Here is a 19,562-nt window from a genome sequence, read left to right as displayed (position 1 = left end):
TGAAGGCAATCGGACTCTTACATCACATTTTATAAGAGTTGTAATTATTTAAATTGTTGGCACTTTGTGGGGGAGGTACCAGAAGAGATGGACCGATATTGTCCTCTTTCGCACCTGACTAGCACTGACGCAAATATAAGGATTTGCAAAGTTGAAGCAAAATCGGATTATCGTTTCTCTTTCTGTGCAAAAAATATTTTTTGAAAATTTCGACTTTTGTGGAGGAGGTACCAGAAGGAGTGGACCGATGTATTCCATCTTCTCACCAGACCTTGGATTAATAAAAATATTGTGATGTGTGTTATTTGGAGAGAACCGGATGCTTATTTTGGATTTTATGATATTTTTGGTTATTCTAAATTTTGACCCTTTGTGGAGTAGGTACCAGAGGGAATGTTCCGATCTCTAGCATCTTTGTGACAGATCTTGCGTTAATGAAAATATTGAGATATACCAAGTCGGAATGGAATCGGATGTTAATTTCGCGTTTTAGGAGCTCCATGAGTGTTCAAAATTTGGACCCTTTGTGGGGGAGTCCCTATTTGACCCTTTTTGAGGTCCAGAAGGAGGGGACCAATACATCACATTTTTTAAGAGTTAAAATTATTCAACATCTTGACCCTTTATGGGGGAGTTACATGGTGGAGTGGACCGACATTGTCCATTTTCACAAATATTAGGAATCGAAAAGTTCGATCGAAATCAGATTATCCTCTCTGTGCAGTAAGTTATTTTCTTCGAAAATGTTGATATTTTGTGGCGGAGATGCCAGAGGGAGTGGACCGATATTGCCCATCTCTGAACTCGATCTTAGTTTGACAATAATATTACGATGTACCAAGTTTGGATCACATCGGATACTCCTTAGAGAGTTATCGTTCGCATCAGCCTGACAGATGAACGGACGGACACCGCTAGATCGACCCCAAATGTCCTGAAACGGATTTGGTCTAAAGAGACCTAGGGTCTAAAACTGTTATTTCGACTAGTCTTCCCCATAACTCATAAAAATCTCCTTTTTAATCAAGAAGACCTGTAGAAATAAAAAGCAGTGATATATTTTTAAATTTATTCTCCATTCTAACTCTCATATTCTCCATTTTTTCCAACACAAACACAAGCGACATCTGTTATCCTTTGATATTATTCTCCATATTCTCACTTTACCCTTAATGACACAACATAAATGTTTATCTTTTGCGGCTTACATAAATGCATACTATTTTTTTTTTCATTTACTTCACCTTAATTCCATGCGGACTTAACCTCCAATGAAATTGCAAAAAAGCAAAAAACAGAAAATTGAAGATTATTCTTAAATGACAAGTCATTACCACCATCACTGGCCCGTGTGTTTTCAATTCTTAACAATTTCCATTTTTTTCTCGGTCCACAATGAGGGTGGTGGCCTTTGGAGTTGGAGAGCAGTTCCCCCATATATCTTGGATTTGCATTGTTGGCTTGTCAGCTGTTATTTGTTCTCTTTTTTGTGTTTTTCCTCCATTCAGTCATCTGTTTGTCTTTCAGTCATCCTGAGTTTAGCTTTTTGTTATTTTTTGCCTCAATATCATCTGGTCAATGACTGTCAGTGATATTTTGTTTTTTAATTGGATGTTGTCAGTCTTGTGACAAATGACGATAAACTCAGGAATACAGCAGCATTGGACTTTAAAAAAACTGAAATTGTTTTAGAATAGAGGAGTAGAGTAATTTATAACCCAATATATTTCTTACAGAGAATAATATTTTTTATTAAAAATTTAAATGATTTTATTTTCAATATTTAAATAAATGAAATAAGTTGCATTAACATTTATATTTTGATACATAATAACCCTTATTATTTCTTCTATCTGTCGTTTGTTGCCAATTCAAATATGCAACATTGTAAGTCCGGAATTTTTAGAATCTTGATATTTCACATAAACGCACACACATTCTTGGTGAAATACAGAGCTTAATTTCTGAAGTTTTCTACGTACCATAAGGTACAAAATGGTACAGCATTTTTATTATGTGGTCAGTAAGTGTTATTTTGTTCGTGTGGGAGGTTGAGAAAATTTTGCAAGAATGAGTCTCTGTGTGGAGTGTTCTTAAGGATTTTGTACATTGGGCGTGTAAAGGTACTAAATGGTATAAAATAGTACGGCATTGTTTTTCTGCTATCAGAAATAGTTATAATTTTCGAAATTTGGTGATATACATAGTTTTTGGAAATTCGTACTTTAAGGGTAACTTAGTAACCGAAACATACAAAATAGTACAGCATTGATATGTGCGAGGGAAGGAGGGTAAAAAACGATGGATTTATATGAGCTTTGTACTTTAAAGGTATGAAAAGTAAGAGAAATTAAAAAATGTCACGATTTATGATTATACGATTGGCTAAAGATAGAATTATGAAACTGGTCAGGAAAGTAAGTTTGACATATGATGGTGGTTAGGGAAATGTATACTAAATGTGCGAACTGTACTAAATGGTACGAAAATTGGAACAGTTTGGTTAAGGCTGAAGCTGGAATTTTGAAATTTCGTATTGGGGTCAGTGTTCGTGGTAGGTTTGTGATAAAGAGAAGGTTTTTGAAATGTGTACTACAAGTGCATGAAAAGTACTAAATAGTACTATATTGGGTACTATTTGGTATTAAATGAAAAGGTAGTTTTTGAAATGTGAATTTTTTTTATTAGGATCGGTGTTTATGTTTAGCCTGGATATGTAGAGGTGGTTTCCAGAAATCCACTATAATTGTGTGAAAAGTACAAAATGGTACTAAATCAGGTATTTTGGGAAGGAATTGAAATAAAATTCTGAAATTTGATATTTAGATTACTGATGGTATCATTGTTTGAGATTTAGCAGTGGTTTAGAAGTGCGTCCTCTATGTGTGCGAGAAGTAGGAAATTGTACTAAATTTGGTATTGGGTGAGGGGATAGGACTGGAATCCTCAAATTTGATATAGACCTCAATGTCAAATTTGAGGATTCTATGGGTATTGGGAATTGAGATATTAGGGTGTTTTGGAAATGTGTACTATAATTGTACAAAAAGTACTTAATTTGGTATTGGGTGAAGAAATAGGGCTGAAATTTGATATTGATTGATCTGTTTGTATCTGGAATTCAAATATGGAGGTGGTTTTGGAAATGTGTACTATAATTTTACGAAATGTAATAAATAGTACTTAATTTGGTATTGGGTGGAGGAATGGAGCTGGAATCTTAAATTTGACGTGGATGTCACTGTTGGTGTCTGTGGTTAAGGTTTTTGGAAGTGAAGGTGATTTTGAAAATGTGTACTATATTTGTTCTGAAAGTACTAAGTGGTATTAAATTTGGGATTGGGCGTTTGGATAGAGATGGAATTCTGATATTTGATATAAATGACACAGTTGGTATCTGTTGTTAAAGTTTAAGTTTAGGATTGTGCGTTGGAATAGTGATTTAATTCGGATATTTGATATGTATGTCAATGTCGGTGTCTGTGGTTGAGAGAAGGAGCTGGTTTGGATATGCGTCTATAAACGTTACGTGCAAAATGCGACAAATGTTGGAATAAAGATGGCATGATCTTTCGAAATGCAGAAAATGGTACTAAATTTGGGGTTGAGTGAATGGATAGGGCTTGAATCTTCAAAATGTTGATATTGAGGTATTTATTGGTATCTGGAACTGGGATATGGAGGTGGTTGTGGAAATATGTACTATCATTGTACGAAATATACTTAATAGTACTAAATTTTGTACTGGCTAAAGGAATAGAATATGAATATCACTTTTGGTATCTGTAATTGAGAGAAGGAGATGGTTTTGGAAATTCGTACCATGATCGTACGAAAAGTGCACAATACCACAAAATGTACCCAACGGGGTGTTGAGATAGAGATGGTATTCTTAAACTGGTATTGAAGTCACTTTTGGGTGGAGAGAACGAGGAAGGAGTATGGTAATGACTTTGGGATTGGGTCTTAGGATAGAACTGGAATTCTGAAGTTTGATATGAAGGCCACTGTTGGTATATAGTTTTGAGAGAAGGAGGGGTATTTGGAAATGCGAACTATAATTGTGCGAAAAGTACTAAATGGTACTAAATTTGTCGTTGAGTGAATAGATAGAGCTTGAATCCTGAAATTTGATGTGGGGGTCACTATTGGTTTCTAAGATTTAGATATTGTGGTGGCCATTTTTTTATGAAGACTGTATAAAGTCTCAATGAAGACTCAAAGACTTATGCCATTCACAACATCTCGCCCATGTTACGATTAGTTGGTCTCAGTTCATGTCTATTACATGTCTTCAATGCGTATTATTTAGGACTTCAGGATTTATATATGAAAGTTTCCTGATCGAAACTCGTCTTAATAAAGACCTCGTAGCCTATGTAAGAAATCTCCTACCTACGTTTGTCTATGTAGTCCATTTCAGCCTTCGGCTTATTTGTATCATTGCTCTCTTTGCTCTCAGCTCATAGTGTGTAATTTATTCAACCACGGATTGTCTTAATATATTTAAAAAATATATATTAGCATTTTTTTGAGATTACATCATAAATAATTTAACAGCCGGACGATAAATCAGTTGAAATTTCTATGAAATAAATTAAGAGTACGAAGCAGGAGAAAAGGGAGGATTTGGGGGGGGGGGGTTATAATTGCAAAATATATTTAAGAAAAAAATTAACAAAAATAGAATAATCAAATGCAAACAGCGTTAAATCCGATCAGGTTGAAATATTTGATACCCTACAGAATACTGAGGTACTCTAACACAAACAAAGTTCCGACATCCAATATGTTCCCAAAAATTCAGAAATTATCATAAGACCAGTTACCAACGAATTGATACATTTAATATGACCTCCATTCTATAAGGGAGGTTATAAAAATGAACAACGCATTTGAAATGACCAATCCAAAAATTGAGAGTCAAAACATGAGTTAATTATGAAAATAAATATATTTCAAAATAATTATTAAAAAAACATAAGAACCCAAACACGATTCATAACCAAAAACCACAACAGGTTTTCTTAAATTTTGGCATTGTTTTATTCATGCAATTTTTAAGTTAAAAATACCAAAATAAACAAAACTACTTTTTAATTGAAATAATAAAAAAAAAAAAACTACAACAAAAAAATAGACTTCCATTATTTGAAATCACATCAAAAAAAAAAGAATGACACATTCAAACATCTGGCTGCTGTTTGGGGTAGCCAAGACCAACAATCAGACAAAATATCAACAACAACATTATTAACATCATTATCACCAACAACAACAACTATCATTGTTGTATTTTGTTGATGGTTTTTCTAACGCCTCCTCACTTTTGTTTTTTTTTTTTTCTGATGGGGGGCTCAACACACTTCCATTTCAGCCTATCCATGTTTTTAATCGCTGTATCAAACCCCAAACCAAACAGTACTGAACCACGCCGAGTCAAATGGTGTCAAAAAATACAAAAAAAGAAGCAGAAAAAACAGAAACACACACACACTCACAACAATGTTTGAATTCATTATGAAGTCGTTTCGGTTGTGTTCTGTGACAAGTTTTTAACACTAATTGTTGGTATTATCTCATCTCAGAGTCAGACTCAAACTCAGCGTCAGAGTCACAGTCATGGTGGCATCATTAAAATAACAAAAAAAAGAAAAGAAGCGAGAACAAGTTCAAACTACGATGATGAACTTGATCGGATATTAGCATTATAATTTGAAAAAACAAAAACAAATAGTAATAACAATAAAAATGGTCGGTTTTGCCGACAGATGTATACTCTCAGCCAATGTTCGATTATTTAAAAATATTTTGACTTTGTTATGATTATTCAAATCGGGCTCCGCAGAAATGGGCCAATATTGTCCATTTCGTATCGTACCTAAATAATTATTGCGACGTACCAGGTGCGGACTATATCGCTTACTTCCTTCACTTTATATGAGATATGTGATAATTTTTAGAAAATGTGAAAAAAGTGCGAGAGGAGCCAGGTTTAGCCGACCGAGGCATTCCATTTTCATACTTCATCATAATACAGATAAAAATATTGGCAAAATCATAAAATCAAAAATCATTATTCCCATATTAGCCTCAGGTTTCTTGTTAAGAGAAATATTTAGCTATAGCACCTTCACAACCGATCTTGTGTTATTTGTATTTGTGAAATTTGAAAAGAGTTGATTGCTTATTTGGCTTACTTTGAGGGTTTGGTTTTTCAAAATCTAGAACACTATGTGGGTGAGGTACCAGAAGGAGTTGTCCGGTCTTTACCATCCATATAACAGATTTTGTGTTGATTGAAATATTGAAATGTCCCAAGTCTGGAGTGGAATCGGATGTTAATTTCGGGTTTTATGACCCTTTGTGGGGGAGGTGCCAGAACGAGTGGACCGATCCAGAACGTGTGGACCGATCACACGAGATCTACGGTTAACAAAAATATTGTGATGTGTGTAATTTGAAAAGATGCTTATTTCGGATTTTATGATAGTTTTTATTATTCAAAATGCCGATGTATTCCATATTAGCACCAGACCTTGGGGTTAATAAAAATATTGTGATGTGTGTAACTTGAAGAGAAACGGATGCTTATACCGTATTTTATGATCCTTTTAGTTATTTAAAACTTTGACACTTTGTGGGGGAGGTATCAGAAGGAATGATCCGATTTGTACCATCTTTATAACAGATTTTGTGTTGATGGAAATATTGAGATGTGCCAAGTCTGAATGGAATCAGATGTTAATTTCGGGTTTTTTATGTTCATGGATACTCAAAATTTCGAACATTTGAGAGGGAGGAGGGAGTAGACCGATATATCCCATTTTATATGGGATCTTTTGTTAGTAGAAAAAAATGGGATGTGGGAAATTTGAAGAGTACCGGATGCTTTTTTCTGGTTTTGTGATCGTTTTGGTTATTCAAAACTTTGACCCTTTGTAAGGGAGGTACATGAAGGAATGGATGGTACCATCTTTACAAAAGACCTTGGGTTGATAGAAATATTGAGATGTACCAATTCTAAATGGAATCGGATGTAAATTTCGCCTTCTATGAACTTCAAGGGTATTCAAAATTTTGACCCTTTATGGGAGAGATACAAAAATGGGCGATCCGATATATTCTATCTTCACAGAAGATTTTGTGTTAGTAGAAATATTTGGATGTGTGAAATATGAAGAGAACCGGATGCTTATTTCGGATTTTATGATAGTTGTTGCTATTCAAAACTTTGACTCTTTGTGGGGGAGGTACCAGAAGGAATGGTCCGATCTCTACCATTCTTATAACAGATCTTGTATTGATAGAAATATTGAGACTAACCTAGTTTGAATGGACTCGGATAGTAATTTCGTGTTTTATAGCCTTCATGAATATTCACAATTTTGACCTTTTATGGTGGAGGTAGCAGAAGCAGTGGGCCGATATATTCCATCTTAACCCCATATCTTGAGTTTATAAAAATATTGGAATGTGCGACATTTTAAGACAATCGGATTATTGCATTACATTTTATAAGATTTATAATTATTCCAAATGTTGACCCTTTGTGGAGGAGGTACTTGATGGAGTGGACCGATATTGCCCATTTTCGCAACTGAACTAGTACTGGCACAAATATTAATATTTGCAAATTTGGAGCAAAATCGGATTATCGTTTCTCTCTCTGTGCAGTTTTTTTTTTCGACAATTTCGACCTTTTGTGGGGGAGGTGCCAAAAGGGGTGGACCAACATATTCCATCTTCACACCAGTCCTTGGTATAATAAAAATATTGTGGGATGAGTAATTTTAAGACAATTGGACTCTTACATCACATTTTATAAGTGTTGACCTTTTGCGAAAAAGGTACTGGATGGAGTGGACCGATATTGTCCATTTCCTCACTGACCTAGCACTGATGCAAATATTAGGTTTGCAAAATTGAAACAAAATCGAATTATCCTTTCTCTTTCTGTGCAGTAAATTATTATTTTTGAAAATATCGACATTTTCTATGGGAGGTACAACAATTGGTGGACCGATATTGTCCATCTCCGAGCTCCATCTAAATTTGACATTAATATTACGACGTACCAAGTTTGGTTCAAATCGGATAGTCCCTTGGAGAGTTAACGTGGGCACCAGCCAGCCAGACGGACGGACGGACATCGCTAGATCAACTCCAAATGTCCTGAAACGTATTTGGTCCAAAGAGACCTAGGGTCTAAAACCGCTACTTCGATGAGGCACGTTTTGGCCGTATGGCAAATGATATATACCCTCTCTAGCCATATGGCTGAGGGTATAAAAAAATATTGAAATTTACACAAAATTGTTGCGGAAAGTACAAAATATGTGAAAAAAATCATAGCCCCAATGTTTTGATATTCCATTGATTTCGGAAAACAGTTTGTTATCAGAAATTGTCTATGATATTGATAAGCATGCAATAGTTAATTAACAAGCGATAACGCCATAAGTGGAATCCCCAAAGTTGGTGTAGGTAAAAGAAAAAAATAGGAAATAATATCATATATTTTTTCTTATCGGTCACGCTCTCAGATAACACAAATTGCGTATCGATATTCAATTACAGAAGATAGCAAATGGTTGGTATGAAAATAATATATTTGGGTTCGCAATATACATTTATATATATAGAGGGTGAGATGAAAAAACTGCAACCAACTTTAGACTGCTGTCATTTCTAAGCCACTTGTACGACAGCTGCTAAAATTATTCCAGTGACAGCTTATTGTATTGTTTACAAGCGTACAAAAGCATTTTGGTCAGAATTTTCCAGGAAAAAAATTATTCGTGATGGAATTCAAGCGTGATAGTGTGATTTCTTTATATTTGGCTGGAAAACCACAACCGCAAGTGGCTATCGTTAGAGCACTCCAGCATTTAAATGTGAATAAATCTTTTGTGTCCCGTACCATCGTTCGTTACCATGATACTGTTAGCGTACCCCGACGTCACAGAAATGGACGGAAGAAAACAGCAACATCAGCAGAAATGGTTCGAAAAGTATAGAAGCGACTTGATCGAAACCCGCGTCGCTGTGGCCAAAAAATAACTCTTAATCTGAACATATCGTAATATTCCATTCGGCAAAAATTGAAAAATGAGCTCGGTGTAAAGCCATTGAAATTCCAAAAAGTTTAAGAACTTACACCGCAAAAGAAAGAAAATAGACTCAAAAGAGCCAAAGAGTTGCTTAGCTTGGCCCAAAATGGTGAACTGCCGAATTTTGTTTTCTCCGCTCCGATGAGAAAACATTCGTTGTCCAGCAGTTTGTAAACAAACAAAATGATCGTGTTTACTTGCCAAAGAGGTCAGCTGAAAATGTGCACCTTCGCTTGGCCACCAAAACTAAAGCGCCGGCCATGGTGGTGGTGTGGGCCGCCATAACAGCCGATAGTCGCTCTCCGCTCGTATATGTCCACCATGGCATCAGAATAAATGCCGAATATTATGGCGAAAATATTCTGGAGGATGTATTAAAGCCTTGGGCTTGCAAACATTTTGGCCGCAGACCTTGGACATTCCAACGGGACTTAGCATCATCGAACTCAGCACGCGCCACCCAAGAATGGTTACAAAATAAAGTTCCTCTCTTCATTTCCAGCGCATAATAACCACCAAAATCTCCGGATACCAATCCGTTGGACTATTGTGTCTGGAGTATTTTGGAAAGCAAGGCTGGCACTAAATACCAAAGTGTCGATCACCTCAAGCAATCGCTTCTCCAAGGCAAATTGGGCTAAAATACCGCAGAGCAGCATTCGGGCAGTGTGTGATGGATTCATTGGCCGTTTGAAGGCCATAATTCGTACCAAAGGTGACCAATTCGAACAAATCTAAACTTATTCTAAAATTTTATGCTATTTCCGGTATTTTTTGATTTCAATCAATAAAATTAAAAAAAATGTAAAAATTATGGCGTTTGACTTTGTTGCAGTTTTTTATACTCTCCACCTTGGAAAGGAGGGTATATTAACTTTGTCATTCCGTTTGTAACATCCCTAAATATTCGTAGTTGACCCCATAATGTATATATATTCATAATCAGCATAAAATTCTAAGTCGATTTAACGATGTCCGTCTGTCTGTTGGAATCACGATACAGCCCACATTATTTGACGCAGAGCGTCAAAATTTAGCAGAATAATTTGTCCTTGAATAATAGGTCCTCGTTTTGGTATAGCTCCCATATACCGGTTCCTCCAGATATTCGAAGTTTTTATGATTTTTGCCACATTTCTTCGAGGATTTGTCTAAAATTGGTATTTTTGTATCCTAATGGGTTCTAGCTCCGTTGCCGAAATATTGTACGTTTTTGTATAGCCCCATATAGCGGTACCTCCCAATATTCTATATTTTGATGATTATGCGACATTTTCCCACGAATATGTCTAAAAATTGATATTTGTGGGACACAATGGGTTCTAATGTTTCATTTATTAAAAATCGGGCCAGTTGAGTAGAGTTTTAATAACGCTGTATCAACGATTTTCAAAGCTACAATTTTTTTTCCAAGAATATTTTTTTACGGTGTGGGAGGTACCAGAAGGATCGGACAGATATTGCCCATCTTCCAACTCTATCCATGTTTGATAATATTATCACGATGTACCAAATCTGATACTTCCTTCGAGAGTTATCGTGCACATCAGCTAACCAGACATACATCGCTAGATCTACAAAATATTTGTCAAGGACCAAGGGACATCTAATGGCCTTTTTTACAAATATTTGGAGCTTGAATTTTTGGTAAATGTTTTTCTTAATGACCTCTAAACCTGGATTTTTTGATAAATTATTTTCCAAGGACCTTTTACTTAACTAGCATTTTCAATGAATATTTACTCAAGGACCTCTTAACATGAACTATTTATGAATAATTTTTCCGGAGTTTCTAAACGTGAAATTTATGATCTTCAAACGCTCCTTTTTGGATATTTATTTATTCAAAGTCCTCTTAACCTGGATTCTTATTAATATTCTTTAAGGACCACTGAAAGTGGAATTTTATTAGATATTTTTTTCAAGAATCACTAGACGACTTCCAATACTGAATTTTTAACATTTTTTCAATACCAATCCAAAAAATGTTTCGAGTTGTTTAAGCCTTATTTATGCCGTATAACCTCTTCCAACTTCTCACCACACCTTTTAACCTGACACCAATTAAAAAAAATAATTCAAAATGTGAATAAAAAGCAAATGGCATGAAATTAACCGATGTTTTCTACTGACCATATCATCTATCACCGACATCGATAGCCTTGGTTCATCATTTTGTCTATTTGCGATTTTTTTAATTTTTTACGCATGATTAGTATTTCATTTATTGTTGTGTTTATTCGCTTTTATTGCTGTCATGAACATGTGTTTAAAAAAAAAAACAAATCTCTGTCGAAGTAAACAAAACCGGCTTCCTACCTAAGTATGACATTCGCTCATATCTTCGGTTATTTATTTGCATTGCTGTTTATGGCCAGATTTAAAGCCAATGGTAATGAGACAGACAAACATGATTACAGTAAAGAGTGATCTGCAAAAAACTTAGTGGAGAGTGTAAGGTTTCCCCTCCCAGGATAGAGATATTAACACGTCTTCAGATTTATTGAACTGTCCCGTAGCTTTGACTTTTCAGATCTCCTAGACAAATGGCCTTTTGATACATGTCTCTCTAGCCACGTTCCACTGTCTTCACTTTCGCATGGTTAATTTATAAATTCAAAACAGCCGAAGAAATTATCTCCATGATTAATGATAATCAGATGTATTCGCGATATAAATTATTAAAACTTGATAATCACAAACGAAAAGATTTATTAACGCTAATCTGTTTTGCGTTTTGTGCAAATTCCACTGATTCATCAGCGACTGATGGTTAAATAATTATTACCATGGCTGTTTACTTGTCCGACCACCACATTGACGGCAGATAATTTTCAAAATTGTTAATTATCTCTAAAATGTGACCATGTTTTGTCAACCGCCATCTCAAATTACTTTGATGTCTTTAAATAGACATTAAAAAAATCATAAGTTTTGAATGAAATGCTAAAATTTGCCGGCTAGCTGGCTTATGGGGATGTCGCTAAATCAGTCCTTGCCTCAGGGTAATTAGTAATTAAAGTTTTTGAGAGAAAAAGAAAAAAATAAGTATACGTCTGTGACATTAATTATTATTGGCTCAAGGAGGTTTTGAAAAAAAATTAGCTGAAGGGCAGTTTTCAAGGAAATGATGATTGAGAAGCGAGCTAATTCTTTACAAACGATTAAAGACCGGTACTGCATAAAAATTATGTCTAGATGAAATTAACTAAAGTCAAAAAGTCTTATAGGGATGATAAGAGGTCGGAGGGTCTTTATAAAGAGAGGGTAATGCAGCAAAATAATTTAACAACTATTATGAAGCCATGATGTATTCAGATATACTGGCCAAACATTTTATATAGAGATTGGAACCAAAGGGTAGTGGCTGGAGCCAGGTGTCTGTAAAGAAAAACTTGAGCCACCACATTTTTTTTTTTTTTTTTGAAAAAGACAGGGAAGAACGAAAACTGTATAAAAGTAGATCTATATATATATATACAGGTTTGCTGTAATTTTTAAGCCACTCGTCCGACAGCTGACAGCTCATTTATTGTTTACAAGCGTACAAAAGCATTTTTCCAGAAAAATGGTATTCGTGATGGAATTCAAGCGTGATAGTGTGATTTCTATATATGGCTCGTGAGCTAAACAAATCACAATATTCCATTCGGCAAATATTGAAAAATGAGCTCGGAGTAAAGTCATTGAAATTTCGAAAACTGAAAGAACTTACACCGCAACAGAAAGAAAATACATTCAAAAGAGCTAAAGAGTTGCTTCGCTTGGCCGAAATTGGTGAACTGCTGAATTAGGTTTTCTCCGCTCCGATGAGAAAACATTCGTTGTCCAGCAGTCTGTAAACAAACAAAATGTTCGTGTTTACTTGCCAAAGAGGTCTGCTGAAAATGTGCACCTACGGTTGGCAACCAGAACTCAAGCTCCGGCCATGGTGATGGTGTGGGCCACCATAACAACCGATGGTCGTTCTTCGCTCGTATTAATCGACCGTGGCATCAGAATAAATGCCGAATGTTATGGGCACGCTAACATTTTTGTCGCAGACCTTGGACATTCCAACAGGACTCCGCACCATCGCACTCAGCACGCGCCACCCAAGAATGGTTACAAAATGAAGTTCCTCGCTTCATTTCCAGCGCACAATGGCCACCAAAATCTCCGGATACCAATCCGTTGGACTATTGTGTCTGGAGTATTTTGGAAAGCAAGGTTGGCACTAAGAAATACCAACGTTTCGATGACCTCAGTCAAGCACATCGCCAGGAATGGGCCAAAATAACGCAGAGCAGCATTCGGTAGCAATAACACAGAGCCGCATTCGGGCAGCGTGTGACGGTTTGAAGGCCATAATTCGTGCCAAAGGTGACCAATTCGAACAAATCTAAACGTATGCTTATTTTGGATTTTATAATCGTTTTGGTTATTCAAAACTTTTTACCATCTTTTTAAAAGATCTTCTATTGAGATGTGCCAAATCTGAATGAAATCGGATGTTAATTTCACGATTTTTGACCTTCATGGATAATCACAATTTTGACCCCTTGTGGGGGAAGTGCCAGAAGAAATGGTGCGATCTCTACCATCTTTATAACATATCTTGTGTTGACGGAAATATTGAGATGGATCAAATCTGAATGAAATCAGACGTTATTTTCGTGTTTTATGACTCCTCGTTTTTAACTCCTCGAAATACTCATGTCAGACCCAACAAAGTATATATATATTCTTGATCAGCGTAAAATTTTAAGTCGATTTAGCGATGTCCGTCTGTCTGTCTTTCTGTTGTAATCACGCTATCTTTCGAACGAATTGAGAAAAAGGCTAAAATTTTGCACACATGTTTTTTTTTCCAGTAAGCAGGTTATGTTCGTATATGGGCCATGTAGGGCCACGTTTTCATATAGCCCCCATATAACGGTACCTCCCAATATTCGGTATTTTGATGATTTTAGCGACATTATTTATCAGAATTGTTTCAAATTTGGTATTTGAAGTTCGTAATGGATACTACAGCCTATGACAGAAAATTGTCTGTGCAGGTCCAAGTCGTAGTATAGCCCCCATATAACGGTACCTCCCAATATTCGGTACTTTGATGTTTTTAGCGTCATTATTCACCGGAATTTTTTCAAATTACGTATTTCGTAATGGGAACTACAGTCGGTGACAGAAAATTGTCTATGCAGGTCCAGGTATTCATATAGGCCCTATATATAGTATTATGTGTGTAATTTGAAGACAAACGGACTCTTACATCACATTTTACAAGTGTTGTAATTATTCAACATTTTGGACCCTTTGTGGGAAGGTACTTGATGGACTGGACCGATATTGTCCATTTTCGCACCTGACCTAGCACTGATGCAAATGTTTGGATTTGCAAAGATGAAGCAAAATCGGATTATTCTTTCGCCTTCTGTGCAGTAAAATATTTTTTTAATCTTCGATCTTTCGAGGAGGAGTTTCCAGAAGGACTTGATCTATATTGCCCATCTCTATTTTTGACAATAATATTACGATGTACCAAGTTTAGACCGAATCGGATACTCCCTTCGAGAGTTATCGTGCGCACCAGCCAGCCAGACCGACGGACGGACATCGCTAGATCGACTCCAAATGTCCTGAAACCGATTTGGTCCAAAGAGACCTAGGGTCAAAAACCGCTATTTCCATGAGGCACGTTTTAGCCGTATCAAATGATATATGCCCTCTGTAACCATATGGCTGAGGGTATAATTAGGAATTTTTCAAAGCATCCATAGAAATGTTCAGAAAAATTACCATTTGAGTTAAGTAATGGATCCTTTGGAGATCTTTTGCCCTATTTTTTTTTATCAAATAATCTAACATTACTAAAAAATCACCTAAACTTCTTGAGCTAGCTATAGCTCCGCCATATATGCTATAGACCTTATTAATGTGAGATATATTCCAATTTAGAACTTATAAATGGGTCTCGGGTCACCGTAACAAAAAACAATTGTTATGCCATTTCAGTTTCTTACAGAGGAGCTTTAGGCTAATTTTTATCGATAGAGGAAATTACGACTTACCGGTACTGGTATCTTCCCCATAATTATGTGATTTGTATTCCTTTTTTTCAGGTTCACGGGAACTGTGATATTCTACTGTGAAGAAAAAATTCAATGCCTTTAATTTCTATTCACCGGTCGAACAATAATTTTTGATGATTTTTGTGGTTTTTTGGTTGTATTTCTTTTTTTTCTATATTTTTTATATTTCTTCGCAAGCAAACAAATAAAACAAAAAACAAATATTTGGACAATGTTTAAAGGTTATCTATCAATTGCAGCAGCGGCATTCATAAATTCGAATATTATTTTTGGCAATGACCAACAAAACAGCTCAGCAGCTCAGAGGCACAACAATCACTTTCTGCATCAAAGCTACACTAAATTGTTGTTGCTTTTTTAATTATATTTTTTCCTTTTTTTAATTTTTAAAAATATTTTTCCTTTGAATAAATTCTAAATGACGGCATTGGTCAATTAGTCGCTCAGTAGTTTTTTATTGTTGTTAATAAAATTATTCTTCTGAAAACCAAAAAAAATTTTTCAGAACATTATTTTTTTTAATTTAACATCATTTCCATTGAGTTTACATTTTTTTATTACTGTTGTTGTAAATTGACACCTGTTTCGAACAAAAAAACACAAATTCACATTCACAATATTTTTATTTATTCATGTTGCTGTTATTATTATTGTTGTTGGTTGTAATCTCATAATAGTTAACCCCTTCGCTTGGATGCTGTGACGACGATGATGCTCGTAATAACGAGAGACACACTCACAATTACGTCTAGGCTTTAGATTTCATTTACATTGTTGTTTTTATTCGTTTTTTATAATTTTGTTTATTTTTTTATACTATTATTTTTATTTTTTATTTTTTTTATTTTTTTATTTATTATTTTTTTTTTTTTTTGTAAAACTTACAACAAAATCGTTTTGTAAGCTTTTAGATACCTCACTTTTGGGTGTCTCGCAAAAAAAAACAAATTTTGAGATTTGCACATGCGCACTATCCTTAATAACTAGCTTTACAGCTCTACAAAAAATATCATATTACATTCAGACGACTAAACGACCGTCCAACCGCGACAAAAAGACACAACGACGACTGACATTCACGACAATTGTTTCGACGCCGATTTGTTTTCTTTTGTATCTACGATTTGTATTTTTGCAAACAACGGTAAACGCCGTTTCGAATCGAGTTATTAGTTTTTCGTTAACCGCAAAATGGCCAGCTGTCTGCTATCGTCGTCTACCATTGATGAACGTTTATGAGATACTGACTGAGTCAGTAACTGAAACCGAAACACAACATACGGTCAACAGTTTCAGCAGCAGTACTCGGTTAATACGAGTTTTCCGACCAAGCGACCAAATAACAAAACACTCAAAACATACTGATCGCCGACCGACGTTATTTACGGAGGAGGAGAAGAGTCATCAAAGCGTTTACTTTTTGAAATCCAAGAAGCAGAACTTAAAAAAACAAACAATTGAATATGTGCAAGTGACTTGTTACAGTTGAGACGAGGGGAGTATTGACATTTTGGGAACTAAATTTGGTACAAAAAAAGTAACAAAACAGCTAAGTTCGGGCCGAACTTTTAATACCCTCCACCTTTAGAAAGGAACTTGAAAATTTTCAGAAATTTACGAAAAATACTGTTATAATTTTATTGAGAGGCTATACGAAGACCTCCCTAAATTTGGTACAAAAAAAAAAGTAACAAAACAGCAAAGTTCGGGCCGAACTTTTAATACCCTCCACCTTTAGAAAGGAACTTGAAAATTTCATTTTATAATTTTATTGGGAGGCTATACGAAGACCTCCCTAAATTTGGTACAAAAAAAGTAACAATACAGCTAAGTTCGGGCCGAACTTTTAATACCCTCCACCGTTTGAAAGGAACTTGAAAGGATTTCAGAAAATTACGAAAAATACTGTTATAACTTTATTCGGAGACTATACGAAGGCCTGGACGTGCATACATAATTTTTTGTCATAGGCTGTAGTAACCACTAAGATCTTCAAATACGAAATTTAAAACAATTCAGGAGAATAATGTCGCTAAAATCATCAAAATACCGCATAAAGGGAGATAGAGATATTTTGGGGGCTATACGAAAACAGGGTGAGATAAAAAAACTGCAACAAAGTCATAGAACATTTTACATTTTTTTTAATTTTATTGAATGAAAGCAAAAAATGTCGGAAATACCATCAAATTTTAGAAAAAGTTTAGATTTGTTCAAATTGGTCACCTTGGGCACGAATTATGACCTTCAAACGGCCAATGAATGTTGCTCTGCGGTATTTTGGCCCATTCCCGGCGAAGGGCTTAATTGAGGTGTTCCACACTTTGGTATTTTTTAGCGCCAAACTTGCTTTCTGAAATACTCCAGAAACAATAGTCCAACGGATTGGTATTCTGAGATTTTCGTGGGCATTGTGCGCTGGAAATGAAGCGAGAAACCTCATTTTGTAACCATTCTTGGGTGGCGCTGAGTCCTGTTGGAATGTCCAAGGTCTGCGGCCAAAATGTTTGCGTGCCCAAGGCTTTAAAACACCCTCCAGATAATATTCGGCATTTATTTTGATGCCACGGTCGATTGATACGAGCGGAGAGCTACCATGGCCTGCGCTTGAGTTCTGGTGGCCAGCCGAAGTTGCACATTTTCAGCTGACCTCTTTGTCAAGTAAACACGATCATATTTTTTGAAATTTTCCCCATACCAATATTTTTAATTTTATCTGGTACCTCACGCATTCTCTAAAAATTATCACACATCTCATATAAAGTGAAGGAAGCAGTCGAAATAGTCTAAATCTGTCATGTCGCAATATTTATATCATATTTATTTAGGTCCGTTGCGAAATGGACAATATTGGCCCATTCCTTCGGATCCTGCTACATAGAGGCTCAACAAATTTGAATAATCATAACAGAAGTCAAAATACATTTAAATTAATCGAACATTGGCTGAGGATATACATCCGTCGGCAATACCGTCTGATACGTTTTAACTTGTTTTTTTTTTTTTTTTTTCAAAAAAAGGTGAGCTACTTATTTTTAGGTTTTTAATAAAAAAATCATTTTGGTGACAAATGACGTTTCCTACATGAAAACCGCCCGTTCTTTTAAAGAGTCATTTTTTTGCAAATCCTAATGTGTCAACCCATATCTATCTTTAGAATAACAAGCGATAAGAATCCACTTCCGATTTTTCGTTTCACCTAGAAAGTCTAACAGGAAACTGGCACTTATCACACCTTATCAAAATATGACGAGGTGGCGTTAAAGTTGATATTGGTCGAGCGATAAGAAATGACACACGTTTTATTTACTCTAAGGTTTTGATGTTAATCTATTTTCAAAACAAAAAGGTTGCAATAATTATTTCATTCGTAATTTTTTATCGCAACAAAAATACTAACAACCCTCTGAAGTTATGGATTACTTTAAGTCAATTAAGTCAATTAAGTCAATTGTAAGGGTCAGACTTTATTGAAGTTCTGTAGCGATTGATTAAAAATTTGATGTTCCTAAGAAAGTAGTAAAATGCTCATTTTGTGTGCCTGAAAAAAAATGGATTTTCTTATATTATAATAGCTTTGCATATACGCTGCGTTTCCGCACTTTTTGGTTTAGGGTATAAACCAACTAGGCAATTTAGCTTTGTACATTTGTTTGTAGTATGCAAATGGAAACGGGATAGACCCCATACTTCCATTTAATGATCTTTATAAAAATCACATTTCGAATAGAATTATATGTGCGTGAAGATAAAATGTAATTTTTTTTTTGGCAGATTTAAATTGTAATGTTATTAACAGAGCTCTGTAAACAAGTTAACAGTATCAGAAAAATAAGTAATTTTAACAATTTTTACTGGGTGTTTTTTTTTTGTTATTTAGAAAAATAAATACGATTAATGAAAATTTTAAGACCAATATAATAAAACCTTGAAATTGCCATCAGCAAACCCGACTAAAAATATGTCAATATTATTGTTCATTGTTCGAAGACTAGAATACCTGAGTCTAGCTAGGAGCTCCACAAAATATAAAAGTCCACATTAAAAATCAATTTCCGATATCGAAATATTTTCGACTGTTTGAAATTTAAAAATTTAACAATGAGACCCACTGTGCGAAATCTAAGATGCCTGGGAATAAGGTTCACCCTTATCTCCCAAAGGACTTCCACATCCAAAATCATTTTCCGATATATAAAAATGTTTGACTTTTTGAAAATTTAAATGTTGATAGTGAGACCCAATGTGCGAAAATAAGGTAGTACCACCCGATGAATGATCGCCTATAAATTAAGATTTAGCTATAGTTCTCCTATATATGTTTCAAGCGATTATATATTTAAGCCCCCTCATATCCGCGTTTAGACACTCCATA

At 35.2% G+C, this 19,562-nt stretch overlaps 1 protein-coding gene across 4 annotated transcripts in view; it reads right to left on the bottom strand.

The window, feature by feature from the left end:
• The window catches only part of LOC101899456 (kinesin-associated protein 3), a 146,396-nt gene that overhangs the window by 69,954 nt on the left and 56,880 nt on the right, over nt 1–19,562 (bottom strand). Inside the window, exon 1 of one of the 4 annotated variants that reach the window (XM_005176986.4) lies at nt 15,167–15,305. The exons of the other annotated variants lie outside the window; for them this stretch is intronic. Within the exon in view, the coding sequence (XP_005177043.1) occupies nt 15,167–15,187 (21 nt within the window). The 5' untranslated portion in view covers nt 15,188–15,305. Of the gene's footprint in view, nt 1–15,166; nt 15,306–19,562 lie in introns of those variants that run through there. 4 annotated transcript variants of the gene reach the window in all.

Source organism: Musca domestica, unplaced genomic scaffold (genome assembly GCF_030504385.1).
Source record: "Musca domestica strain aabys unplaced genomic scaffold, Musca_domestica.polishedcontigs.V.1.1 2, whole genome shotgun sequence".
NCBI lineage: Eukaryota > Metazoa > Arthropoda > Insecta > Diptera > Muscidae > Musca > Musca domestica.
Note: the sequence above shows the minus strand (reverse complement) of the source record. Positions and strands in the feature narration are given on the sequence as shown.